The sequence below is a fragment of the Chiloscyllium plagiosum genome, chromosome 11, assembly GCF_004010195.1.
Source record: "Chiloscyllium plagiosum isolate BGI_BamShark_2017 chromosome 11, ASM401019v2, whole genome shotgun sequence".
Lineage (NCBI taxonomy): Eukaryota > Metazoa > Chordata > Chondrichthyes > Orectolobiformes > Hemiscylliidae > Chiloscyllium > Chiloscyllium plagiosum.
In genome coordinates, this window is record NC_057720.1 from 85,272,291 (window position 1) to 85,299,904 (window position 27,614).

Below are 27,614 nucleotides of genomic sequence, written 5' to 3' on the forward strand. Positions count from 1 at the left end.
AAAAAAAGGTGAAATCCCTGCCGGTAGGGTGAAGACATCTCCAAATGTATACTAATCCCAACTTCTCGCATAAGTCAGCCACCTGCTTGGCCTGCGAAGAAATAGTTGGGGGTCCACTGTCGGATCCAAAAGACAATCGAAATCCCACCCCCCTCCTGCAATAATAATGTGCTGTGTTCCAAAGGCACTCAACTTAGAAAAGGCGCTAATCAAAAATTTGAGAGGATGCACCGGAGGACAGTAGATATTTAAAATGCAATATTCCACCTCATGTATTAGGGCCTTAAGTATCACAAACCGCCCTTGCTCTTCTTTCACTTGCTCGAATAATGTGAACGGCAGATTTTTCTGGATAAGTACAGCCACTCCTCTACTTTTAGTCGTAAAGGATGAAAAGAATACCCAATCATAACCCCCCTGTTGTAACTTAAGGTATTCTTCATCATCAAGATGGGTTTTCTGCAACAGGGCGATATCATCCCTTTCCCCCTTAGGATTAGAAAGCACTTTTTTTTCTTTTTAACTGGCAAATGAATTCCCTTGATGTTCCAGGTGCACCATTTAATAAGACACTTAGCCATATCATCTTTCAGAGACCCTTGGACCCCGGGAGGGAGGGAGAGGGAGGGAGGGAGAACCCTGCTTGCAATTCACCAAGCACAAGTAAATAAAGACTCATAGAGTCATAAAATTGTGTGTACAAAAACTACTCTAACATAACTACAAACAACTATTGCTGTCAAAAACTACAAAGAAAACCAACTATAAAACCTTGAACGGGAGACTCTTTCCCCTTGCCCATAGGAGGCACTCACCATACCCATCCCCTCCTGCACAACTCCTTCAGGCCTAGACTGTGCCCCAGCCTTAGGCAAAAACAAAAGTAAATAAATAAGGAGATGATCCCTAAGTCAACAATAGAAGACAAAGCCAGGATAAGCACTCCGCTCATCCCCGACTCCATGTCACCCCTACTTGTGACTAAAAGAGAAAACAAACAAAAAAAAAGGGCACCCACAAAATTTCGCATGATAAAATCCAGTTATAAAAATATGTTAGGAACAACATATTCTAAGATTTTTTTTTTAATTGTTAGGGAATGAGAAAAAAAGGGGAAGACACAGGAAAAGAAGGAAAAGAGGACGAACATTAACTGTATTCTTCAGACCAATCAGTCTATTTTGAAGTGTCTACAAAGTTCTTGACTTTATCCGCTGAGTCAAACGTATAAACTGAGTCTTCATGGAGCACTGCGAGGTACCTCGTGGAGTACTAGATGCCCAGGTTCCTCAGCCTCTTTTTAACTTCATTAAAGGACTTTCTCTTTCGAATTACAGCCACTGAGAAATCCTGGAAAAACATGCTTTTTGACCCCTTGTGCAGCAGTGCCTGTGGATCTTTTCCAAGTAATCTGGAGGCTTCTATCACTCTTTGCTTGTGAGGAAGTGCACTAGGACTGGGCAGGGGTGCTGTATCGGCCCAGACCAGTGCACCGCCACCTGATAGGCCCTTTCAATGTGCAGCCGTCCGGATTCAATTTGAAGGCCCAGGAACTGTGGCAGTCAGATCCCAACAATCTGAAGATTTGTCCTCCAACCTCGATTTTCGAAGTCATTGACCTAATCTTGCAAGCCCACATATTCTGCTCCAGTACCTGGATTTGTGTGGATGAGGATTCGATCGCTGTTTCCAAGGCCGTGGTTCGAAACCTCCACCTCCCCCATCCGCTCTTTGAGGGCTTGGAGCTCCCGTTAATGCTTCTGCAGCATGGACACGATGGGTTAGACCTGGGCACAGGTCTCCTTGATCGCAGTCTCAACCTTCACGGTAAGTCTTGCCATCCCACTGCCAATTCTTGTGAGTTTGTCAGGTCCCCCAAAGGTTCGGGAGAGGCCGCTGATGCAGCCTCTGGCATGCCTGGTGCTGCAGGGGAGTGTCTTTCTCGCTGCTGTTTGCTCACTCTTTTTCCTTTTTGCATCCTTCCCACTCCAAATTGTCAATTAATATGTATTCTATAAGTTGGTAAATTAACAATTCCTCCATATAGGTTGGCCATGGATGGATATTCCTTGACTGTTAGGAAGAGCCTTCTACGGCAGTTCTACTGAATTTTCGCCATCTTGGTGAGTCAATAAAGGTAACTTTAAGAGAGCTATTCTCTGGGCAGCTCGCAGATGTCATTGACTTGACAGTTCTCCTCTCAACTGTTCAAATTTCCCTACTCTTATATCCCCAAAGCATCGGATTGTGTCATTGGCTTTTAAGATTGTCAATAGACTAAATTCAAACTTGATTGGAGTTTGGTATTTTCCGGGGTATTATTGGCCTAATTCAAATCCATTTTTGTCTCCAGGCAACTAGCTATCTCAACTACCCCAGTAGCTGGACCACATGTTACATTGTATCTTATTGAGAACACTTGGTACTGTCACTGCCAGCTTTTAACTCTCTTAATGGTACAGTACACCCACATCTTCATAACAATATGGATTCCAGAACTGCACATAATACTCTCGCTGTAGCCTGACCAATGTTTTATACAGTTCAGCATAATTTCCCTGTTCTTAAACTCTAAACCTCAGCTAATAAAGGCAATATATGCCATGTGCCTTCTTAACCACTTCATCTACCTGACCTGATTCTATCAAGGACTGGTATACATGTCCATCTGAGCATCAGTGCTTCCCAGGGTCTTACCACTCATCATGTACTCCCTTACTTTGTTGCTCCTGCCAAATCCATTACCTGATATTTGTTGAGTGTTTACCATTATTTATTTAAGATTAATGAGATGTGAGCATCATTGGCAAGACTGGCACTTATTGTCCATCCTTAATTGCCTTTTAAAATGTGGTGGTGAGCAGCTTTCTTGAAATGCTACTGTCTACGTGGTGTAGATATATGAACAGAACTGTTTAAGCGAGAATTCCGTGATTTAGATCCAAACGGTGAAGGAATGGCAATAACGCTCCTTGTCAGGGTGGTGATTGTTTTTGGAGGGGGAAAAATGACAATCTTCCCATGCTTCACTGCTCTTGCCTCTCTAGACCGGTAGTAAGACCATAAGACCATAAGACATAGGAGTGGAAGTAAGGCCATTCGGCCCATCGAGTCCACTGTGCCATTCAATCATGGCTGATGCGCATTTCAGCTCCACTTACCAGCGTTCTCCCCGTAGCCCTTAATTCCTCTAGACAACAATTGCTCAAAAGACATCATAGCTACCCCCTCAAACAAGTTTCCCAAAGTGGAAAATCCTCTCACTGCCCAAAGTTCGAACCCTGAGTCCATCATCCCTGGTCGGAACCCCAGCATACCAACTACGGGGGTGAGTAGCAAAGTTTTGGATAAGCAACCCTCACTCTGACGCATTACCCTCCATCCCTTGACTGTACTAATAACAATGGGATTCCGGCAGTGGTCCATAACTGTCATCATCTTATCCATGATCAACAGGTTAATAAGAGGACACTTTGCCTGAGAGACCTCAATATCCAGCCATATTGCGCCTGGATCGTTACCTGCTCAATTGCACACAAAGGACAGCATGGAATGCAATTGATACCTCCTGATGTCTGGGAAATCAAGTCCTCCCCATCCTTGAGGCAACTGCAATTTAGTAAGTTTGATGAGGGGCTGCCCACGACGCCAGACGAAGGAACTAAACCAACCCATATGTTTCCGCAATGTTGACCTGGGAGCATAGGTATGGGATAAAGCAAACGAGGGAGGACATTCATCTTCATAAGGGTTATTCAGCCCAACCACGAAATTGGAAGAGCCTCCCATTAATGAAGATCCCGCCGAATATTGTCAAGCAGGTGAGCAAAATTAGTCCAAACATGAGGGTAATAAAGATACCTAGGTATTGGAAACCTGCCCGCGATTACTTAAAGGAGAATCTAGGGCCATCTTCCACCTCTGGCACGTCCTTGAGGTCCCCCAAAGGCATAGCCTCCAACTTTGCAAAGTTGATCTTATATCCTGAAATAACCCCAAATGAATTAATTCATTGTATCAGATGGGGTATTGAGGTCATCGGGTCTGATTAAAAACAGAAGGACATCATCCGCATACACTATAATCTTGTGTACCCCCATCCCACTTCCGGAGCGATTATGTGGATGTTCTGACGAATGGCGTCTGCCAGCGGCTCTATCATAAACAACAACGGTGAGGGGGTCAGTCTTGATGACTACCCCTGCCAATCCTAAAGTTCCCAGACTTCATCCCATTGGTGATGCCCATGGCCAGAGGGTGGCGTTGTAAAACCTCCACCCACCTAGCAAAGACAACACCCAACACAAAATGCTATAAGATATAAAAGAGATACGACCATTCCACCCAGTCAAATGCTTTCTCTGCATCTAACGAAATCCACAACCCTTGGATCGATCATTGCTGACGTGCTTGGATCTTATTCAGCAACCTTCTAATATTATTAAAAGACCTACGGCCCCTTATTAAACCTGTCTGGTCTTCTTTGACAATATGGGGCAACACCTTCTCCAATCTGAGTGCCAAAATCTCAGACAGAATTTTAAAATCTTCAATTTACTAGAGAGATGGGCCTGCATGAGGCACAATCCTCAGGAACCTTCCTCTTCTTAAGAATGTGGGAAATATTAGCTTCTCTCAAAGATGCGGTCGGCATTCACGCATATAGGAGTGATTGTACATTTCCAGCATCGGCCCTGACAGAGTCCCCACAAACCCTTATAAATCTCACCCGAGAGACCATCAGGGCCAGGCGCTTTCCCACTCTCAAGTTGCCGAGCTGCCTCCTGTATTTCCTGGACTGTCGAGGGGGCATTAAGGAGAGAGGCCTGTTCCAGGGTTACCCCTGGGAGGTCCAGGCTCTTCAGAAAGGCTTCCATCTTGGCCCAACTATCCTCACAAGCTTCAGACTCATACAATTCAGAGTAAAAACTCCGAAAAGCCTCATTAATCCTTTTGGCATCATATGTAAGGACCCTGGTGTTGTCTCTAACTGCACTAATGATTGGGGAGCACACTTTTTCCAAGTGAAATATGCTAAATACTTCCCTGGCCTATCCCTGTACTTGAACAGTCTTTGTCTAGCAAAAGCAAGCTTTTTTTTGCTGTTTGTGTAAGTATCGAATTCAAGACAGCTCAAAGGGCCGTGATCCGCTGTAGCTTGGTCACCTAAGGCCTCGCAAAATGTGCCGTCTCAGTGGCTTTCAGCTGTGTCTCAAGTAGACGCTGCTGTTCCCGCTTCTGTTGTTTCTGGCTAGCCGAATCGGAAATAACTAATCCCCTAGCAAGGGCCTTAGCAGTTTCCCATAGCATAGACGGACTACTAGCCATGCCTGAGTTGATAGTCAAGAACTCTTGAAACTCCCTCAAAAAGTATTCCACAAATTTGGAATCCTTAAAGAGAAAAGGATCCAAACAGCAGTGCCGCAAACCTAGCCCCTCACTCTTGACCTAACCTCCAAATATACCACCGAGTGATCAGATATAGCTATGTTCCCAATTTTACAACCCATAATCTAATCCAGAAGGGTTGAGGGAGCCAAAAAAAAATCAATCCTTGTGTGACATTTATGTGGGTTTGAAAAAAAGGTGAAATCCCTGCCGGTAGGGTGAAGACATCTCCAAATGTATACTAATCCCAACTTCTCGCATAGGTCAGCCACCTGCTTGGCCTGCGAAGAAATAGTTGGGGGTCCACTTATCCTCTGTTTGCTTTTATATCCTTCCCAATCTTCTGATTTCCCACTGTTCTTAGCCACTTTATAGGATCTCTCTTTTTCTTTAATACATTTCCTGACTTCCTTTGTCAGCCAAGGTTGTCTAATCCCTCCCCGGTTAATCTTACTTTTCTTGGGAATGAACCTCTGTACAGTGTCCTCAATTATACCTACAAACTCCTGGCATTTTTGCTCTACTGTCTTCCCGGTTAGCCTCTGCTTCCAGTCTATTTTAGTCAGTTCCTCTCTCATGCCCTCATAATTACCTTTATTCAACTGTAACACCATTACATCCGATTTTGCCTTCTCCCTTTCAAACTCCAGACTGAACTCTATCATATTATGGTCGCTACTTCCTAAGGGTTCCCTTACTTTAAGATCTTTTATAGAGTCTGGTTCATTGCAAAGCACTAGGTCCAGAATAGCCTGCTCTCTTGTGGGCTCCATGACAAGCTGTTCCAAAAAGCCATCCTGTAAGCATTCCATGAATTCCCTTTCTTTAGTAGTCACTTGTTGCATTGGATCTTGCAGATGCTGCTACTGCTATGCATTAATGATTGAGGGAATGCATGCTTAAAGTAATGGGTGAGGTGTCGTTGAGTTGGGCAACTGTGTTCTGACAAATTAAACTGCATTTACTTCAATGCAAGAGGCATAACGGGAAAGGCAGATGAACTCAGGACATGGTTAGGAGCGTGGGACTGGGATATCATAGCAATTACAGAAACGTGGCTCAGGGATGGACACGACTGGCAGCTTAATGTTCCAGGATACAAATGCTATAGGAAGAATAGAAAGGAGAAGAGAGGAGAGAGAGTGGCGTTTTTGAGAAGGGATAGCATTACATTGGTACTTAGGGAGGATACTCCTGCAAATATATCCAGGGAGGTTATTTGGATGGAACTGAAAAATAAGAAAGGGATGATCACCTTATTGGGATTGTATTATGGACCCCCGAATAGTCAGCAGGAAATTGAGAAACAGATTTGGAAGGAGATTTCAGTTATCTGTACGAATGATAGGATGGTTATGGTAGGGGATTTTAACTTTCCAAACACAGACTGGGACTGCCATAGTGTTAAAGGTTTAGATGGAGAGGAATTTGTTAGGTGTTTACAAGACAATTTTCTGAGCCACTATGTGGATGTACCTACGAAAGAAGGTACAAAACATGACCTACTCTTGGGAACTAAGGCAGAGCAGGTGACTGAGGTATCAATGGGGGAGAGCCAGCCATCATAATTCTATTAGTTTTGAAATAGCGATGGAAAAGGATAGACCAAATCTAAAAGTTGAAGTTCTACATTAGGGGAAGGCTAATTTTGACGTTATTAGGCAAGAACTTTCAAAAGTTGATTGGGGACAGATGTTTGCAGGTAAAAGGATGGTTGGAAAATGGGAAGCCTTCAGAAATGAGATAAGGAGAGTCCAGAGACAGTATATTCTTGTTAGAGTGAAAGGCAAGGTTAGCAAGTGTTGGGAAAACTGGATGACTAGAGAAATTGAGGTTTTGGTTAAGAAAAAGAAGGAAGCATTTAGACAATAGACAATAGGTGCAGGAGTAGGCCATTCTGCCCTTCGAGCCTGCACCACCATTCAATATGATCATGGCTGATCATCCTTAATCAGTATCCTGTTCCTGCCTTCTCTCCATAACCCTTGATTCCACTATCCTTGAGAGCTCTATCCAACTCTTCCTTAAATGAAACCAGAGACTGGGCCTCCACTGCCCTCTGGGGCAGAGCATTCCACACAGCTACCATTCTCTGAGTGAAGAAGTTTCTCCTCATCTCTATCCTAAATGGTCTACCCCGTATTTTTAAGCTGTGACCTCTGGCTCGGCACTCACCATCAGTGGAAACATGTTTCCTGCCTCCAGACTGTCCAATCCTTTAATAATCTTACATGTCTCAATCTGATCCCCTCTCAGTCTTCTAAACTCAGATATGTCAGATATAGACAGGAGAGATCGAGTGAATCCTTAGACTATAAAGGCAGTAGGAGTATACTTAAGAGGGAAATCAGGAGGGCAAAAGGAGGACATGAGTTAGCTTTGGCAAATAGGGTCAAGGATAATCCAAAGGGTTTTTACAAATACATTAAGGACAAAAGGGTAACTAGGGAGAGAATAGGGAGCCTATGTGTGGAGCCACAAGAGATGGGGGAGACATTAAATGAGTATTTTGCATCAGTGTTTACTGTGGAGAAGGACGTGGAAGATATAGAATGTAGGGAAATAGATGGTGACACCTTGAAAAATATCCATATTACAGAGGAGGAAGTGCTGGATATCTTGAAATGCATAACAGTGGATAAATCTCCAGGACCTGATCAGGTGTACCGTAGAACTCTGTGGGAAACTAGGGAAGTGATTGCTGAGCCCCTTGCTGAGATATTTGTATCATTGATAGTCACAGGTGAGGTGGCAGAAGACTGGAGGTTTGCTAATGCGGTACCACTATTTAGGAAAGGTGGTAAGGAAAAGCCAGGGAACTATAGACCGTTGACCCTGACATCGGTGGTGGACAAGTTATTGGAGGGAATCCTGAGGGACAGGATTTACATGTATTTGGAAAGGCAAGGATTGATTATAGATAGTCAGCATGACTGTGTGCATGGGAAATTGTGTCTCACGAACTGATTGTGCTTTTTGAAGAAGTAACAAAGAGGATTGATAAGGACAGAGTGGTGGATGTGATCTATATGGACTTCAGTAAGGCATTCGACAAGCTTCTCCATGGGAGACTGGTTAGCAAGGTTAGATCTCATGGAATACAGGGAGAATTAGCCATTTGGATACTGAACTGACTTGAAGGTAGAAGTCAGAGGGTGGTAGAGTAGGGTTGCTTTTCAGACTGGAGGCCTCTGACCAGTGGAGTGCCACGAGGATTGGTGCTGGGGCCAATAACTTTCATCATTTATATAAATGATTTGGATGTGAACATTAGAGGTATAGTTAGTAAGTTTGCAGATGACTCCAAAATTGGAGATTACAGCGAAGAAGGTTACCTCCGCGTACAACAGGATCTTGATCAGATGGGCAAATGTGCTGAGTTGTAGATGGAGTTTAATTTAGATAAATGTGAGGTGTTGAATTTTGGGGAAGCAAATTTTAGCAGGATTTATACACTTAGTGGTAAGATCCTGGAGAGTTTTGCTGTACAAAGAGACCTTGGAGTGCAGGTTCACAGTTCTTTGAAAGTAGAGTCACAGGTAGCTAGGATAGTGAAGAAGTCATTTGGTAAGTTTTCCTTTATTGGTCAGTGTACTGAGTATAGGAGTTGGGAAGTTACAGGAGTTGCAGCTGTACAGGTTGTTCTTTAGGCCACTTTTAGAATATTGCGTGCAATTCTGGTCTCCTTCCAATTGGAAGAATGTTGTGAAACATGAAAGGGTTCAGAAAAGATTTACAAGGATGTTGCCAGAGTTGGAGGGTTTGAGCTATATTGAGAGGCTGATAAGGCTGAGGTTGTTTTCCCTGGAGTATTGTAGGCTGAGGGGTGCCTTACGGAGGTTTATAAAATCATGAGGGGCATGGATATGATAAATAAAGAAAGTCTTTTCCCTGGGATGGGGGCAGTCCAGAACTAGAGGGCATAGGTTTAGGGTGAGACGGGAAAGATATAAAAGGGACCTATGGGGCAACGTTTTTATGCAGAGGGTTGTGCATGTATGGAATGAGCTGCCAGAGGAAGTAGTGGAGGCTGGTACAATTGAAACATTCAAAAGTCATCTGGATGGGTATGTGAATAGGAAGGATTTGGAGGGATATGGGCCAAGTGCTGGCAAATGGGACTAGATTAGGTTAGGATATCTGGTCGGCATGGATGAGTTGGACCGCAGGGTCAGTTTCTGTACTGTACATCTCTAATGCTCTATGTATGTCAGTAAGTGTGTGAGCCTGTCTGAGTCAGTGCTTGTGTGTCTATGTGTGTGTCAGTCTGTGAGCGTGTCTGTTTTTGTGTAATTATGGGCCAGTTAATCTCTGTATTTTGCAGCATACAGGAGTGCAAACAATGTGAGCTTTATGCTTCAAGTGCCGACATGTTAGATTGTCATGCCGTAAAATGTATTTGAATGCTGCATTATCATGTTATTGTGAAAAGTTGGAGCCACCAACAGTGTTCCATTTGTAACGTACTGCATCTATGTTTATTTTAATCCCTTCAAGCAGTTTCGATGATAAGCATTGAACAAAAGCAAAGTTATATTGTGCAAGGTATCTGTACAATCTGCACGTCAGTAGTAATAAAAGCAACTCCAAGATATGCCAACCAACATCCTTCTTTCTTTTTGTACCTGGCGGTATCAATCTCCTGCTCAGTCTCACTCCACCCCGCTAAACACCTGCAGTAAATCCACATACACCACACAAAACAATCAACCATTTAAAAGGTAGATGGCACACCTATTCTTCATGAAATGGAAAAATCTCCAAGATATCTGCCCAGTTCTACATCTATACAACTTGTGAGGCTGTCCTGCTTGTCAGTGAGCTGCCAAGACAATCTAATGGCAGAGAAAACATGACTGGCAGAAAATGAGCAGCTGTTCCCTCAGGCTGGCTCTACACCACATGATGGTTGGAGCATTTCAGCCAGACATTTCCTTGCATCTTCTATCTGCTCTTTTCAACATCTTAACCAACATTTTACATCCCCTGGAGGTAGGGTTGGCAAGTTGTATGGGGACATAAAATTAAGCATATGATGATGGCACTATGCCAATCACTGTTTCATTTAGACTGGAATTTTACCTGTTGAGGGTGAGGTGCCATCAGGCAGCCTCTTGTCAGTGGATTCATTGACTTGGAGGGCACTGGGAGAGAGGAGTGTGAGATGCTTGAAACCACTGTCTCCATGTAAAATTTCAGCCTTTGTTGGTACGTGTAATTCTTCATCTACTTTGTGACTCAGCAATTTCTAATTAGTAAAACTTTTTCTTTAAGTATGTGTAATCATGGATAATTGGGTCTGACAACATTTGCTCAATGGTCACAAAAAGACCTTCAAACAATAGGGCCTCAGTGGTGTTAAGCAAAAGGATGTAAGATCATAAGATCTTCCATTTAGATTGTTCTTATGTAGTCATAGAAATACACAGCACAGAAACCAAACCTTCGCTCCAACTTGTCATCCAGATATTCTACCTTCGTCTAGTCTAATTTGCCAGCATTTGGTCCATATCCCTCTAAACCCTTCCTATTCGTGTACCCATTTAAATGCCTTTTACATGCTGTAATTGTACAAGCCTCTGCCAACTCCTCTGACAGTTCATTCCATGTACTCACCACCCTCTGTGTGAAAATGTTGCCCCTGAGGTCCCTTTTAAATCTTTCCCCTCTCACCTTAAACCTCATTTTGAACTCCCTAACTCTGGTAAAAAGACTTTGGCTATTCACCCTATCCATGCCTCTCATGGTTTTATAGTATTCTATAAGGTCACTCTGCATCCTCCAATGCTCCAGGGAGAATTCTTACATGATGGCTTTTATACTGCTTGTGATCTTCCTACCTGTTGTACTTGATAGAGCATGCTTCCAACAGCAGAGGGCTGTCAAGCTATTTTTGATAGGTTTCCAGATGGTCGACCTGCTTGAAGATGTTGAGGATTCCTCCCCTCAGCAGAGTCTAGATCCTGTTATGATCACCACAATGAATCTGAGTGACTAAAACATGATCTTACATTTAAAGAGAAATTTTTGTGATCTAAGAGCATCTTGAAGTGCTTTTACAGTTAATTAGGTATTTCTGAAGTTTAGTCACTTTTAGCATGTAGGAAAAGCAGCAGCCAATTTGTGCACAGCAAGCATCCACATACAAAATGGAAAAATGATCAGATATACAGAACTAGGTATAAATAATGGTCAGATGACCAGGACATGAGCTCAAACTCCCCGATTCTTTTTTAAAATAGAACATCCACCGGAGAAGACAGGCATGATCTTGGTTCAACATCTCATCTAAAATATAAAATGTTCAACACTTGGAGCACTGGAATATCAATCTATATTCTGAGCTCAAGTTTTGGGAATAGAATTTGAAACCACAACCTCCTGACACAGAAGTTGAAGTGGTTGAACCACAGCTGGCAACACACAACTAGACACTTCCAACCTTCAAATGATTTACCACAACTGTTGGCAGTGTGCCTAGATCACCTCTGTTTCACAGGCCTGGTGCCAAGAGAAAGACTAACTCCCCAATGGCTGGCTTCTTCAGGTGTAGGAGTTTTACATCTCTTCAAAAATGGGAGATGTAAAACAGCTTTCCACAGTTTTATTGACCAAATCAATACATAATCAGGACTCTATACTTGACAAGCATCAGTCCTCGCCAAATTCCAGAATCCTCTGCTGTGTGTGATAAACTAGATCTCTTATTTAATGCCAAACCCCGAATATCACTGTGGGGCCCAGAATTTCGTCATCCATCCAATTACACATGACATTTTCCTCAACATGACATCCAATTGTTTCTTAAAGGTCCTCAAGGTTTCATCCTCCACCATTTCAATCCATTTCAGGCACTGATCACATTCTCTATAAAAAGAAGATGCTCCTGATATCAGGCTTAATGAGCTAATTAGAACCCATCTATCCTTGTACAAATGCCATATTTTTATTTATAGTAACATTCATTTTTGTAATTCATTCATGAGATGTGGGGATCGCTGGCTTGCTCAATGGTTACTGCTCACCCCTAATTGCCATTGAAGGTAACAGTGAGCGACTTTCTTGAACTACTACATGTAGTGTAGGTATTACATTAGATTACATTACAGTGTGGAAACAGGCCCTTCGGCCCAACAAGTCCACACCGACCCGCCGAAGCGCAACCCACCCATACCCCTACATTTACCACACTACGAGCAATTTAGCATGGCCAATTCACCTGACCTGCACATCTTTGGACTGTGGGAGGAAACCAGAGCACCCGGATGAAACCCACGCAGACACGGGGAGAACGTGCAAACTCCACACAATCAGTCACCTGAGGCGGGAATTGAACCCAGGTCTCTGGCGCTGTGAGGCAGCAGTGCTAACCACTGTGCCACCGTGCCGCCCCCTATTCTTGTAGTGTTTTTCAAGACAAAATGCCAGGATTATGACTTCCAGATATATTACAACCTTCTGTAAAGTCAACTTTCAGCATTCATTTTCCAAGATTAAGAAATCGACTGTCTCATACTGCAGATCCCTTACCCGAGGGATGGGGATTCTGGCTGTTACCTTCACTGCCTCTAGTAGTTGAATGGTTCTCTTTTGTCTCTGTGTTCAGGGTGTGGGCTAGTTGAAACCTACACTGTTTGATATGACTTCCTCTGGCAAGTGTATTCAAAAACCTCTGTTTTCTTTTTCAACTTTATCCTTAGCTGTTATAGTCCCATTTATGGATAACAGGGTATGTTTGTTTCTTCCTTCCTATGTGCTGTGCTTGACACGTAGACTCCATTAAATTCCATTTGCCACTGATGAAGCTGAAAAATGTGTTGCTGGAAAAGCGCAGCAGGTCAGGCAGCATCAAAGGAGCAGGAGAATCGATGTTTCGGGCATAACCCCTTCAGGAATCCAGGTATTAATTTTGTACAATTCACTTTGTAATTTCGCAACTGCTTCTAATGAGTTTGATGCAATAACTAAGTCTGATCACTTTGCACTGAGTGCAGGTCACTATTGTCAATGTGAAACAAGTGTTCCTGACTCTGACCCCACTCTTCCTTCTCATCCTCCTCATGAAACTTCACATAAAGGTAAACTTTTCTGATACACCTTCAAGGACTGATTCAGTTTTTCATCTCTGCTTTCCTTTGACCCTTGTTGATCTTCTCTCTGCCTTGATAACATTTTTAAGAATTGGGCATTAAATTTGTGTCTTCACCTTTTGCTGATACTCAGCAAGTCATGTTTGGACATATTTGTCTGTTAAACTGGATTACTCTTAGTGGAGTTTTAGGAGCAAGAAAGATCTGCAGATTATGACGCAATGAGGAGGTGATTCCGCAATTCCACACTCCCAACAGAAATCAAGATTGCAACGAATAAACCACAGAGAATTGTGTCTCAACAATGTTGCCACCAAGTATGTGTCCTTGGTCCCTTCCTATTTTGCCCCGTGCACTTGATTAGTAACGTTCCATGTGTGTGCGAATGACATCCAACTCTAAAGTGTCACACTTCTCTCAAATCCACCACTGCCTGTAATTTGTCATATTACTTCTCCAACATCCAGTCCCAGTAGAGCATAAATGCCATCCAATTAAATATTGGGAATGCAAAACTTATCATCTTTAGTTCCCATGATGAACATAATTCCTGAGTCACCTTCTTCCTCCTGCCCCTTTGCTGTTCAAAGAGGCTGTACCACAACATTCACAATTTTAACATCCTAACTGATCACATGTCCTCTCCATCACTAAGACCACTGACTCTGACTTGTCTCAACTCTATTTCAACTTTAACTGAAGTGCTGCTGAAACTCTCATACGTAGACAAGCAGGAGGTTGGAAGAACACAACAAGTCAGGCAGCATCAGGAGGTGAAGAAGTCAACATTTCGGGTGTAACCCTTCTTCAGGACTGGATGTGGGTGTAAGGGGAGTTGCAGATTGGCAGTTATTACCCTGAGATTCAAATGTTCCAACACACTGCTGGTCGGTCTCCCACGTAGCACCATTTGTAAATTTGAGCTCATTCAGCTGTCTACTGGCTTATGTCCCTTTCATACCAATTCTGTAATGGACTATACTGAATCCCCTCAAAGTATTTAAGAAAATAGCCTAGACTCTAACTTTTTCTTACGTTAAAGGTACGTATAAGGCATTGTGTTCCAGATGCAATTTGATTGGTCAAGCTACTTGACTTTAAGCAAAACACGTTTTATTTTTACAGTACAGTTAAAATACAGACAAGATAAAAGGAAAAGAATTGGCTTAACTACCTCTATTGAAATGCTTAACAAAATAATATATATATTAACTATGCCTAATTAACTGTTCTAATACAGTAACATCCCATAAAAAGGCAAATTCAGTAAAATAGATTGTCTCACATGCAATCATAGCAGCAGGAAGAGAACCCCAACTTTTAGCTGTAATAGAGAGAGGACTAAGAGCTTCCATGCCCAGCTTCAAGACCCCAGCAACTACAGAAAGCTAAAACTAAAAGTCCTGGTCCTGTGGGAGCTTGATCCCACCCATTCAGGGTACTTCTATTGTTCCAAGTTTTAAAAAACCCAATGCCTCACAAGCTGTTTATTGACTTTGAGCATACTGCTTTCCACCTCTGTTTCAACTATTCTTCATGAAACAAACAGGAGAAAATATGCCTCTTAAAGCCACAGTATTGTCACAATTCACATTCAGCTACCACCCTATGTTTGTTGACATGCATTAATTCATTGTCTAACAATGCCATAATTTTTTAACATTCTGACACTTATTTATAAATCCCTCCATGAATTTGCCCTTCCTTATCTGTGTAAACTCCTTCAGCCTCACAATTTTCTGAAATGTCTGTCCTCCTCCAATCCTTGTCTCTCCAATTTTCACCATTCAGCCATTGGTGGTCATGCCTTCAGCTGCTTCGGCTCTCAGCTTCTTAGGAATTATTTCTCCTAAACATTGTACTTCTCTTTCTTCCTTTAAGACATTTCCTAAAACCCATAATTTTGTGCAAGATTTTGGTCCCCTTTCCTATGCTAAACTGCATAGTACAGTATCAAATCTGTTTAATGACACTCCTGTGAAGCAGCTTTCAAATATTTTAACATGTTAAAGACACAATATAGATTCAAGCTATTCTTGTGTATGTGCCTGTTTAGGTCCGTGCACACGTGCACGCTGTGTGTGGGGGAGGTGAATTTGTTGTATGGTGTGTGTGGTGAGTATGCCTTGGGTGAGTGTCTGTGGTAAGCATGCACGCATATCATAGAATTCCAGTTTCTCATTATCCCTTTGTTGCTGCACACCCAAATGGGACAGGATCCAACTCTTTGGAGTACAATGCCTTACATTGTCAGTTTGAGAATAAAGAATTTTGTTTTGCACGTTTCACTGTGGACGCCCACAACCCACTCGAGAATAAAGAGGCAGGGACAGTATCAACACACATACCACTAGCACAATAAGGATGTGTTGTTTATTTATTTTATATTTAAAGACATTGCCTGCTTTTCTTGCTGGTATGCAGCATTCTTAGTCCCAGAGGTCTCGTCCTGCGCCGAGCTGGATGCTTCTGCACAGTGGGTCAAAAGGGAACAATCTGGGAAGAACCCCATTAAAAAATTAAACAAAATGCAGAAATCAAGTATTTCCAACTACTAGAATATTCATATCCTCCCAGATCTTATCCTATTTTTCAGGGATCTTTGGCTAAAGCACCCTCGATCAGTACAAAAACAGTACAAAAACTATGGACTGCCACTATTTTTGTTTTATTTGGTTATCATAAGCTGTAAACAATCTTTGGGGAGGGTTAGTTAGCTGAGTTGTTTGGGTGGCTGTTTTGCAATACAGAGTAGTACCAACAGTGTGCTTTCAATTTCCACACAATGCTGAGGTTCCATGAAGGACCCTCCTTCTCAATTCACCTGAAGCACGATAACCCTCAGGTTAAACTACAACCAGTTGTCTCTCTCTAATGAGAGGATTGTCTATAGTCTGGTAAGACTATGGCACCTTTACCCAGACATCTCTTTTGTTTGTCACAAAGGCAGACCTTTCCTTCTTGTTCTTATGGGCTGATATGCAGGCTTTGATGTGGTTGTGCACCCCATATGCTGGCCTCATCAGCAACCCTGACTTTAGTCTTTGCACTTTTGGCCTCCCCTTCAGTTGCCTCAGCCCAAACATCTGCTATTCTATCCTTACACCTCTCCAGCTCAAATTCCTCCTTTCAGGTTCTCATAAAAGTCTCCTTTTTTGACCAAACTGTTGGTCATCTGGCCAAGTACCTTCTTATGTGTCTCACTGTCATATTTTCTTTTCTAATACTCATTTATAACACTTTGGGATGGTTATTAGTTCAAATGTAAAAAGATTGTTGTTGAAAACACTTGATGTCCAATCACATGGTATTGGCAAATATATTTCACATAAGTGTATCTGTTTAAGAACTATGATTCAGTCACTAAGGAAGTAAAATACAGGTTGTTCTGCTGTAATGCACGTTTCATTAACACAAATTCACTATAACATTATTGATGAATTGGGGATACTATTTCTAAAGTGAGACGTTTTAAAGCGTGCATTGGTTATAACGCGATTCCGGCCTCGTTAGTTTAAATGGTGTTGCGATGACACGATTTTCTGATAGCATGGGATTGCACGAGAACACTTGTTTCACATTGACAAGCAACTCTCAAATTCTGTTTTTCATCTTATAGTTTTATCAAATCTCCTATTCCCTCTACTGGCGGGCTCTGATTTTGTAAGGATCACATCACACTGTAGTAAAGTTAGACTATGAGCAGGGTTTATTTCACATACCCATAGACAGGGGGCAACTTTGCAACACGGGCTCACTTACAAAAATGCACAGAGATAGAACTACGTAGGATAAAGATGTTATTCAGTTAGGAATATCTAAAGTATAAAAAAAACTAAGGTGTACCAGTTTAACAATTTCCTTGCTTTTAAGATGGTGCCCAACAAGTCCAAAACTGGAATTACCAATCTAGAATTTCCTTTCAGAGATGATTGGTAGCTACTCAACATTTCAGGAGCCATAGCTAGTTTTTTTTTGTAATAAATCTCTTCAAATGTCTTCTGAGGAACTTTGTAGAAATGTAACCTCTGCTTCATGTTTTGACAAAATAATGTTTTACTCCAAGAGAGCACAAATATTGTCTCTGGCTACTTTTACAGACCATAGACCTCTCCATTATAACACAGAGTTAGGAATGATATTGTTGGTCGACATTGTAGGGGGCAGCAGAGACTTTGAAAGTGACTGCCAATTCAAAAACATTTGGTTGAAAAACACAGTAGAATTTATTTCTGTGGAGTCATGTGGCCAAGCCTCCTGGAGATGGACTAGCTGCTACTATCGGGACAGAGATGTTTTTTTTCTGGATGTGGGCAGCCAGCTCAGAGTCAGCCCCCTCCTCTGATACAAAAGAAGGAGTGTCCTTGACACTGCTCCAGCTTCCTCTGAGCCAACTCTCAGAGTGATTAGGATCGCTGACACTCCTGATTTTTTCTTTGTTTTTTTCTTTTTATTTTTCTTTCTTTTTCTTTTTTCCCATATTGTGTGTGTGCAGGTGTGAGACACAGTGAAAGACACAAGGTGTACAAATCTTTATTCTATTTCCACCGCCAGGAAGAAAAGAAATACCCAAGTGGCCAGTGACAAGCAGTGCCCTTCACATTGGAGGGCAATGCTGTGTGATTAAACAGTGAAGGGGAGGGCAGGGATTAAATCAAAATAGAATTGGAGGGGGAAATAATGCACTCCACTTCCTGCGGCGCCCACCTCTCCCTGAACAGCTCGAGGAGCACGTGGATACCGTGTGCTCCTTCTCCAGAGACACCTGGGCCCTAACATAACCATGGAAGAGGGGCAGGCATTCAGCCCTAACGACCCCCTCCACGGCCCGCTGCCTGGACCTGTTTATGGTCAGTTTGGCCAGGCCCAGGAGCAGACCCATTGTGGACAGCCAAATCTCTATGGCCCATTCCAGAGATTAAGTGGAAATTAATTCACACATCATCGTATTTGTAATTCTACTGTGCAAAGGCTTTTCTTGGAGATAATCAGCTCTGTAACAAGTTACAGCACAATAGTTAGCATTCTAAAACCATCAGGAGGTCATGGTTGTTGACTGTCTGAATGTGGTTAACCTTTGAGAAGTTTCTGGAAGGTGATTACAAAGCCCACTTACATGATTGTCGTGACTATCTTTATTGGGCTTTTTAATGTGCATTTAAAACAGTCAATAAATGTATAGGAATTAATTAAAATTGGTTTCTACTTCATTTGTGAAATAGTAAATGCACAAGAAGGTTTAAAGTTAGCAATCTTTGTGAGGGAGATGTGCGGTCACATGCCCAGTGATGAATATTTACTGATGAGAAATTCAATCAAGCATGTTTGTATTCCCTATTAGCTACGTGTGGCTTGTGACTAGTGTCGTGAACTGAATTGGCCACCACAATAAATGGACTGGGAAAGGTTTGGTGAGGTTGTGTGGGAGGTACGGTGTGCTTACAATGTGCAGGTGAGGTTGTGGAACAAAAGATGTGTGAGGGTGGTTGTGGAGTTGGGTGCAAACTCGTTCAGTCTCTAAGTGTTCTTGATACACAGGATTCCAAAAATTCTCAATCCCATTCTGATAAGGAGTCTCACAACAGAAAATCAAGATGGCATTTCATGCCTCCTATGACTCTAGCTGAGATTTCTCCTCAATCCTGGATCTGAAAGCAGTGGCTCAGTGGTTTGCACTGCTGCCTCATAGCACAAGAGACCTGAGTTCAATTCCACCCTGGGCAAATGTTTGTGTGGAGTTTGCAAATTCTCCCTGTGTCTGTACAGATTTCCTCCCACAGTCCTAAGATGTGCAGGTTAAGTAGTTTGTGCACACTGAATTATCCATCATCTCCAGGGATCTGCAGGATTGGTGGATTATCCATGGGAAATGCAGGGTTACAGGAATAGGGTAGAAGAGTGGGCCTGAGTGGAATGCTCTTTGGAGGGTCGGTGTAGACTTGATGGGCCGAATGGCCTGCTTCCACACTGTAGAGATTCTATGAATCACAGACACTGTCCTATCACTCATATTATCCCTTAGGGGTGTTGGGAACCCTAATTGCTTCATCACTGCTACACCCTGTAAAAGAGCTTTCTTTCAATTGAAGGAAACCAACTAAACAATACACTCAATGATTGCCAATAATCTATGATGCTGCGTTCAGGGAGCACAGGTTCGAATCAGGGCATTCCTCTGCTCTCAGAATTCGACTCTGTTTTTCCCATATAACTTGTCAGGGATTGTTTGAAAGTTAACTCACTGAAATTCAATTGAGTAACATTCCAGGATACCTAATGACCTTTTCACCTTCATATTTCACTCCTGGCCAAGTGCTTTCCACAAATGATCCTCCTGTCTTCCTGGCAGCGCAAGGACCATTGTGTTCCATAGATTATTCAACCATGAAAAACATGTTCTGCTTTATTTCCTTGGTTTAACACTGAATTTTGCTCTTGTTTATCTTTCAACATGCACTAGATTAATGATGAGCACTTCACCGATGGCCGATAAACAATAGGGATGTTAGCCAAGATGCAAACAGGGTAACGTTGTCGAGATTAGGAATGACTAAATTATAACTTTGATAAAATGAGACCTGTTGCTATTGAGAATTGTAAGTCTTGTTACTTAAAATAATAAGAACCCAGAAAATGAGTCAGAACTGATGTCTCTCACAGTTAAACTCGGAAGATGATGGTGAGTAAAAGTTCATAGAATGTGAACCATGCAATTTATTACCACCTTTCAACCAGGGTATCTCCTGAGAGAGGTAAAATAAACAGTTAGAAGGCCAATTAAATGAAAATAAGTTGAAACATTTTGTTCTAATTCTCCCTGATGGTTATCAAAAAGAGTCCATGCACCACATAGACCACATACAGGGGACACTGGCATTTCTATAACTTTTCATGAAAACACAAAATGTCTACCAATATTAGTAGGCTCTGTTTGGTTAACATGAGATGTTTTCGCCCATTTCTCACTTAGTCATGCTACCTTTTGTTTTTCTTTATTTTGTCCCTCTTAGAGTGAATTGACTTTGGTTCCAGCATAAATATTTATCCAATGATTTTGTTTGAGTCCATGGTCTGATTGGATCTATGGTCTGTTTCAAACATTTTACTCTTGACGTGATCAGGGAGAAAGGCTGGTTTATTGAGTTGGTGCAGACACGATGGACTGAATGATCTCATTTTGTGCTGTTACTTTTCTACGGTTCCTGGCTTTATTTCAAAAAAGAGCAAGGAATTCATCTTGTTATCCTGATCAATGTTGGTAAAAACACAAATTACGTTTTTTATTTTCTCGCCAGATTGTGTGGGATCCTGCTGTGCTCAAATTAGCCTTTCCTTCCTGACTGTGATGGATCAAAACCATTGACTTAAAAGTACTGAGCGGAAATCTGAGCTGCAAGCTGGTGAGGAAATCAACAATGTAAAAAGCCAGTGAGTGAAAAGGGGAAATGCTTAGATTCTGTCTTATTGGGGATCGTCATTGCCAGGCTTTTAACATGAACATTATTTGCAACTGATTATCCCACCTCTGAGTGCCCCCTAAGTCTTGTTCCATATGGGCATAGGCTGCTTAACAGTGCTCATCGCTGCTTCTAACCTACAGATAAGGAAGGTCTCCCCTCAAGTTTTGCTTTAATGCTTAATATTCATGCAAGCATGTATAAATGGTAAATGTAATCTTAGATATATATGTATATATATAAATAAAATTACATTTACCATTACCCCATCTCCCCCTCAAAAATCTGAATTAACAAATTTTGGTGTTCTATTGGTTTCCCAACTCTGTCAGAATATGTTTTCCTCAGACTTGGAGGATTTGTGGGCTTGTAGCCTGAAGACTGTTGATTTTGACTCTGTGAGGTCTGTAAAGACTCCTTACTGAAGAACCTTTTATCTTGAATTCCCCTGGTGGGAGGATGATTTTTCCTAATGAAACAAATAAGTTCTCTGTTATATCATCCATAGGACCGTGAAACATGTACATTTCTTTCATAGAAGAAAGCTGCCTTTTGAATTCGGCACTTCCTTTCTTGTCAGATTTCTGAACCTGGAAGCTTTCTCTTTTGAGGACCAAGAGAGTTGCCTGATGGAAGGATTAAGCCCGAAACATTGTTCTCTTGATCTTCAGATGCTGCCTGACCTGCTATGCTTTTTTCAGTACCACACTTTATCGATTCTGACTTCCTCCAGCATCTGCAGTCCTCAGTCTCCCCTAGCTTTCTCTTTTTGACAGTAGCCTAAATTCTGAACCTGACCAGTTTTTTTTACCATATCCTGAATCTGTGGACATTGGTCATCCCATTTTAGTGATCTTCCATAGAGTTGAATACAGCTCTTCTACCATGTGTGAATAAATCTTTATTCTCCATCTGTATTGAAGAATGTAGACTCTGTACATCAACGTATTGATTAAGTTAAATTTTTTTACTGCTGAACCCAATATGTACAATTCCCCAGTCATATTGCTGGAGAATTGATTCTTACTTAGCATGACTTCTTTCATTCATACTGATGATTTGTTCTTGGAAATTAATTTAAAAAAAGGTTAGGGGAATACAATTCTATTCCCCAGTCCAAATCACAAAAGCTGGATGGGTTGATTTCAAAATCTTTTTAGTTCTCTGATAATGGCATGTTGTTATCTTCTCAGTGAGAATCAGTCTTTAGTTCACTGGTAGATTGGTTGGACCTGGAATATTTATTTTCCCTTTGATTTTTAGAATTATTTCTTCAGTGTCTTTTTTTTAGTTTTCCTGCTTTACTGACAAGAGAATTTGAGAGAGCAACTTTACAGAGTAAAGAGACAGTCAATATCAATATCCTTTATTGTCATGTGTACTCAAGTAGAAATATAGTTTCAAGTTTTACAATATCCCCTCTAATGGCACCATCTTAGGTACAAGTACCTAGGTACAAATCTTAGATACAAAATAATGAATAAAAAAAAGTAAAGTGATTCATACAATAAGTTAGAAATAAGACATTGTTAAAAGAACAGATATTACAGCTGGATAAATTACACATCAATATTCCATTCCAGTAGCTCAGTGTAGGAGCTTCCACATGTGGTCTGACAGCCCATGCCAGACCCCAGTCTAACAACTGTTCCTGCTCCGCTCAAAGCCTCCTGTCTGCTCTGCTCTGGTCGCTGCTCTAAGGTAACTTTTCTCCAGGACTGCTTCCCCTTGCCAATCCCACATAGTTGCAGGTTCACATTTTATTAATAAATGAAAGGATTTGCTAAAGTCAAAATCACTAATTTCAATCTAATCTGTCTTCTTATTGGACTCTTAAAAAAGAACAGTCTCTGAGAAGCTCTGTTCACGATCTAGTATTTCTTTGACCTGTGGTTGTATCATTAGATGTTACTTGTATAGATCAAGCAACAACCGATAGAGCTTCTCAGACACTGTTTTCTTTCAGAGTCCAAAAAGAAGACAGAATAGATTGAAATTAGTGATATTGACCTTCGCAAATTCTTTAATTTATTAATAAAATGTGACCCTGCACTATATGGGATTGGCATAAAGTATTTCCCACTCTTATAATTGTTGAATAAATTTAAAACAGCAAGGGTCAGCAATGTTTGCATGACTGGCTGTTTCTTGGCCAATTACTTTGCCAGTTGAAGAAGCTTGAGATCCACGACAATCACTCATGCTAAAGAGTGAGAATCCTTGATTGTAAAGTATATATGTTCTCCACTATCTGGTATCCCTTTTAACAGAACTGTCATCTTGAAAATTCCATTTAGACAATATAATTGCACCGTTGTAGGGTGTAAACAGTGTTTCTTCAGTCATATCATACTTTTAAAATTTGATGTCAGTTTACAAAATAATCTTCTGCCTCAATGAATAGGCTGGAACATCTATTTTCCCAAAGAGTTACCTTTTGACATTTCTTCCACTATCACTATTTTATTACCTCACTAACTTCTTTGGGGGAGTAGCTGTTTGACCTGTACCTGCTCTGTAACTGTAACTTCTACATGACTTCTGGAATTTGTTTTACAGGCAAAACATAATGTTTTAATAGCTGGGTGCTGCTTGGATCTGTAATGTTCTTTGCCTCACAGCATTGACACTGCTCTTTGGGGATGTCTACTATCTGGTCTACTCTCTGTACTGGCTTCTCTTGATACTAGCTTGTTTCGTCTGGCTCTTTGTACCTTAAGAATTGAATGGATTCTGCTGATATCCTATGATAAGATTGATCCTCTCCTCTTAAGATTGGTTTGTGCTGCCTCGGACTGTTACTTTACTCACCATCTGAATGTCTTGCTCCAAAGATAAGTTTGCTTTGGACAGTAATAATTCTGACAAAGACTCATAAGTAATTCCAACATCAATTCTGTCTCTGTAAATTCTGACTTAAAAGCTTCATTGCTACATATGCAAAATGTAATGACTTGTTCAATGTCAAAAACACATAATACTGGAGAAACTCATCAGGCCATGGAGAGAGAAACAGTCAAGGCTTCAAGTCCAGTATGACTTTTATTCAGAACTGACATACTGGACTCAAAACATTAATTCTGTTTCTCTCTCCATAGATGCTGCCAGGCCTGTTGAATTTCTCTAGCAATGGCTGTATTTGTTTCAGAGTTTCAGCATCCACAGTATTTTGCTTTGATTTGACTTGTGTCAAGATTGTGGTGCTGGAAAAGCACAACAGATCAGGCAGCATCAGAGAAACATCATCAGGAAGGGCTTATGCCTGAAACGTCGATTCTACTGCTCCTCTGATACTCCCTGACGTGCTATGCTTTTCCAGCACCACATTCTCGACTCTGATCTCCAGCACCTGCAGTCCTCACTTTCTCCTATTTGATTTGACTTGTTAAGCTTCAGATTTAATATCCAATTTACAGGCAAATCTTTACCTTAAGAACTGACTTAAGGTAAGAGTTGCTGTACTGCAGGCTTTTTGAACGTTCGACTTCCCAGCTGCTGACTGTCAACACGAGTGGCATTCTTAAAGCTGTGTCTGAAAATTTCTTAAAAGTTCACTGGAGTCTGCATAAGTGGTCATCATGGAGACATACAGCATGAAAACAGATCCTTCAGTCCAACTAGTCCAGGGTCAACTATGCCCCCAAACTAAACTCATCTCACTTGACTGCGTTTGGCCCATATCCCTCCAAATCTTTTCTTATGTTGCAAATGTACTTGCATCCACCACTTCATCTGGCAGTTCATTCTACACATGAACTACTCTCTGTGTAACCATGTTGTATGATGAGCAACCAAATCAAAACTGCACTACTGCTTATTATGTTGGATGATGGATTGTCACCGCAGTTAATGTGCTGAGAGATTAATCAGGTAGACTTGCTGCTACTTAAAGGATCTGACAGGTCTCGTGTGGTTCAGGAAATCCATTTGCTCTGAAGCCTTCCAAAAAGAGTCTAGTCTAAAATAATATGCATACAGCAGTTTGATAGATTATATGATAACAGTCAGGTATAAATTACTTTGGATAAGTGACACTGCTACTCAGACTATGAGGGAGCCCAGGATGGCAAGTTTATCTTCTTCAAGATTCAGAGCTGTTTCCCAACCTCCAGTGTGCCTGGGGGGTGGAGCCCTTCCTGACTCTGAGTGTGATTGAGGGGGCTGTGATTGAGGTCGATGACTCTGTGTGCGATTGAGGTCGAAGACTCTGTGCGAGATTGAGGGGGCTGTTGTTAGGTGCGATAGCTCGGGGTGTGATTGCAGGGCCTGTTGCTATGGCTGACTGTGTGCTGGAGCTGGAGCCGGGGCCGCTGGCGGTTCTCTGGGCGATCCCGGGCCGATCCTATTGATTTGCCCCATCCCCTCGTCAGCGCGGTTCCCTTCCCGCCTGAGATTGAAGTGGCCTGAGGGAGGGGGCAGGGCGCAGTCAATAACCACAGCCCGGAGGACGCTCCGCGGTTCGAGTCGGCTGTGGTGCCGGGATGGAAGCACTGGACGGGACCCAGCGGCTGGATCTGCTCCCAGGCTCCGGGATCGAGGAGACCGCTCTCGACCCCGTGGAACGGATTTTGCTGGAGTCGGTGTGTCAGCAACAGGGATGGATCCGAGTGTATGGTAAGGTGCCGGGCTGTGAGAGTAGGGGAACAGAGGGGAGCGAGGGAGGAGGAGAAACAGGGTTTGGGCGGAGGTGACTGAATTGAGAGGTTCGCATGGAAGGGGTAAGGTTGGATTGAGGGGTCTTAATGAAGGCGATCAGGATTTGATTTGAGGGGTCTCTGTGGAGGGGGCCAGGGTTGGATTGAGGAGTCTGTGGGGAGGGCGGTGAGGGTTGGATTGAGGGGTCTGTATGGAGGGGGCCAGGGTTAGATTAAGGAGTCTGTGCGAAAAGCATCAGGATTGGACAGAGGGCACAGGGTTTGGGTGGACGGAGGACGGCTTATGGATAATATGTTGAGGCGCTTGAGAGACCGCTCAACCAGGACAGGACTGCGACTTGTCGCTGTGGCAGAAATGGTGGGATCTGCATGGAGGAAACTAACTTTGGAGGAGAGGTTAGGGAGAAAGTGCGAAGCATGGAAGGGAAATGAATCATGCAGTTGACTGAACTCTCAAATTGTGCTTTAACCCGTGCGACAAACACTTTATCTTGGGAAGAGTTGTAATTTTTCTTACGGAAGCAATGCTATTGGCTAAATTTGCGCTCCAGAAACTTACTCTCAGAAATAACGTTCGTGTGGTTAGTTTGCAACTTTTAATTGTCACCGTTGTGTAACTGATGCTGTTTTAGTGGTTCAGCTGGCAGCCACCTAGTTTGCTTGTTTACAAATAAAGCAGATGTTTGAAAATATTTGACTTTTGTTGGCGTGGTGGATCAGACATGATTTCTCACTCTGTGCGGCCACTGCCAACGAATGAAGTTGAACTCGTGAAATTTTGCTGTTGAATGTGAGAAAGGTGGTCAGCTGTGGCTTTACGTGAAATTGGATGAATGAACGCAAGAACGATTGGCTTTCCAGCGCTGCCCTGTTACTCTTCACACCCCCCACCTTATGGTGGCATTGAGCGCTGTCCCTGATTTTTAAATTTTGTATATTTAGCAATTAATTTCGTTGACCGTTTTTCATCATTACAACAATGTTATAAGATGAGTATCAGGTTGTAAGAAGCGAAAAAAGAGCTTGATTTTCATACACTTGCATTCGTCGTATGTGATAATGTCCACCGTGCTAATTTAATGGTTGTCGCTTATTAATAAACCCCATTAAGTTAGATAAAATAAGTTAAGATTGCGTGTCCTAAACTCATTTTAAATTTTAATAAATTGTTAGTGAGTTTTGAGAAGATTTGTAACTCAGATTAATGGTAAGCCTGTGAGCTAACTCGCTGAGCTTGAGGGTTTGTCTTCGGACGTTTCGTCACCATACTAGGTAACATCATCAGTCAGAGTCTCTGGTGAAAGCGATGGTGGTATGTCCCGCCTCTCTATTTATAGGTCTTGGTTTCTTAAAGTGGGTGATGTCATTTCCGTTTTTTCCCCTAAGGGGAGGTAGATAGGATCTAAGTTCATGTGTTTATTGATGGAGCTATGGTTAGAATGCCTTACCTCCTAAGAATTTGCCTGTGTGTCTTTGTTTCGCCTGTCCTAGGATGTGTGTGTGTTGTCCCAGTCAAAGTTGTGTCCTTTGTCTGTATGTTTGGAAATTAGTGAGAGTGTGTCATGTCTTTTGGTGGCCAGTTAGTGTTCATGTATTCTGGTGGCAAGTTTCCTGCTAGTTTGTCCGATTTTTTTTTTTACAGTTCTCACATGGTATCTTGTAAATGAAGTTAGTTTTGCTGGTGGTCTCTAATGGATCATTTAGGTTCATTAGTCGCTGTTGAAGTGTGTTAGTAAGTTTGTGGGCTACCATGATGCCAAGGGGTCTGAATAGTCTGGAAGTCATTTCTGATATGTCTTTGATGTAAGGTAATGTGACGATAGTTTTTGGTTGCATTGTGTCTGTTTGGATTTTTTTCTGAGGAATTGATGGATCGTGTTTATTGGGTACCCGTTTTTCTTGAAAACGTATAGATATTTTTCTCCTGCTCTTTGCAGTTCTTGGTGCTGCAGTGTGATGTAGCTCATTGAAATAAAATCTTAATGCAGCTTCATTTGTGGGTGTTCGGGTGATTGCTTCTGAAG

General features: G+C 42.0%; 1 protein-coding gene across 4 annotated transcripts in view; it reads left to right on the forward strand.

The window, feature by feature from the left end:
* Positions 1 to 1,467: 1,467 nt before the first annotated feature.
* Positions 1,468 to 27,614, forward strand: part of rasal2 (RAS protein activator like 2) — a 415,750-nt gene continuing 389,603 nt past the window's right edge. Inside the window, exon 1 of one of the 4 annotated variants that reach the window (XM_043699997.1) lies at positions 1,468 to 1,827. In XM_043699997.1, the coding sequence (XP_043555932.1) occupies positions 1,755 to 1,827 (73 nt within the window). In that variant the 5' untranslated portion in view covers positions 1,468 to 1,754. Of the gene's footprint in view, positions 1,828 to 25,148; positions 25,550 to 27,614 lie in introns of those variants that run through there. The other 3 variants (XM_043699987.1, XM_043699988.1, XM_043699992.1) reach the window with 3 other exon arrangements.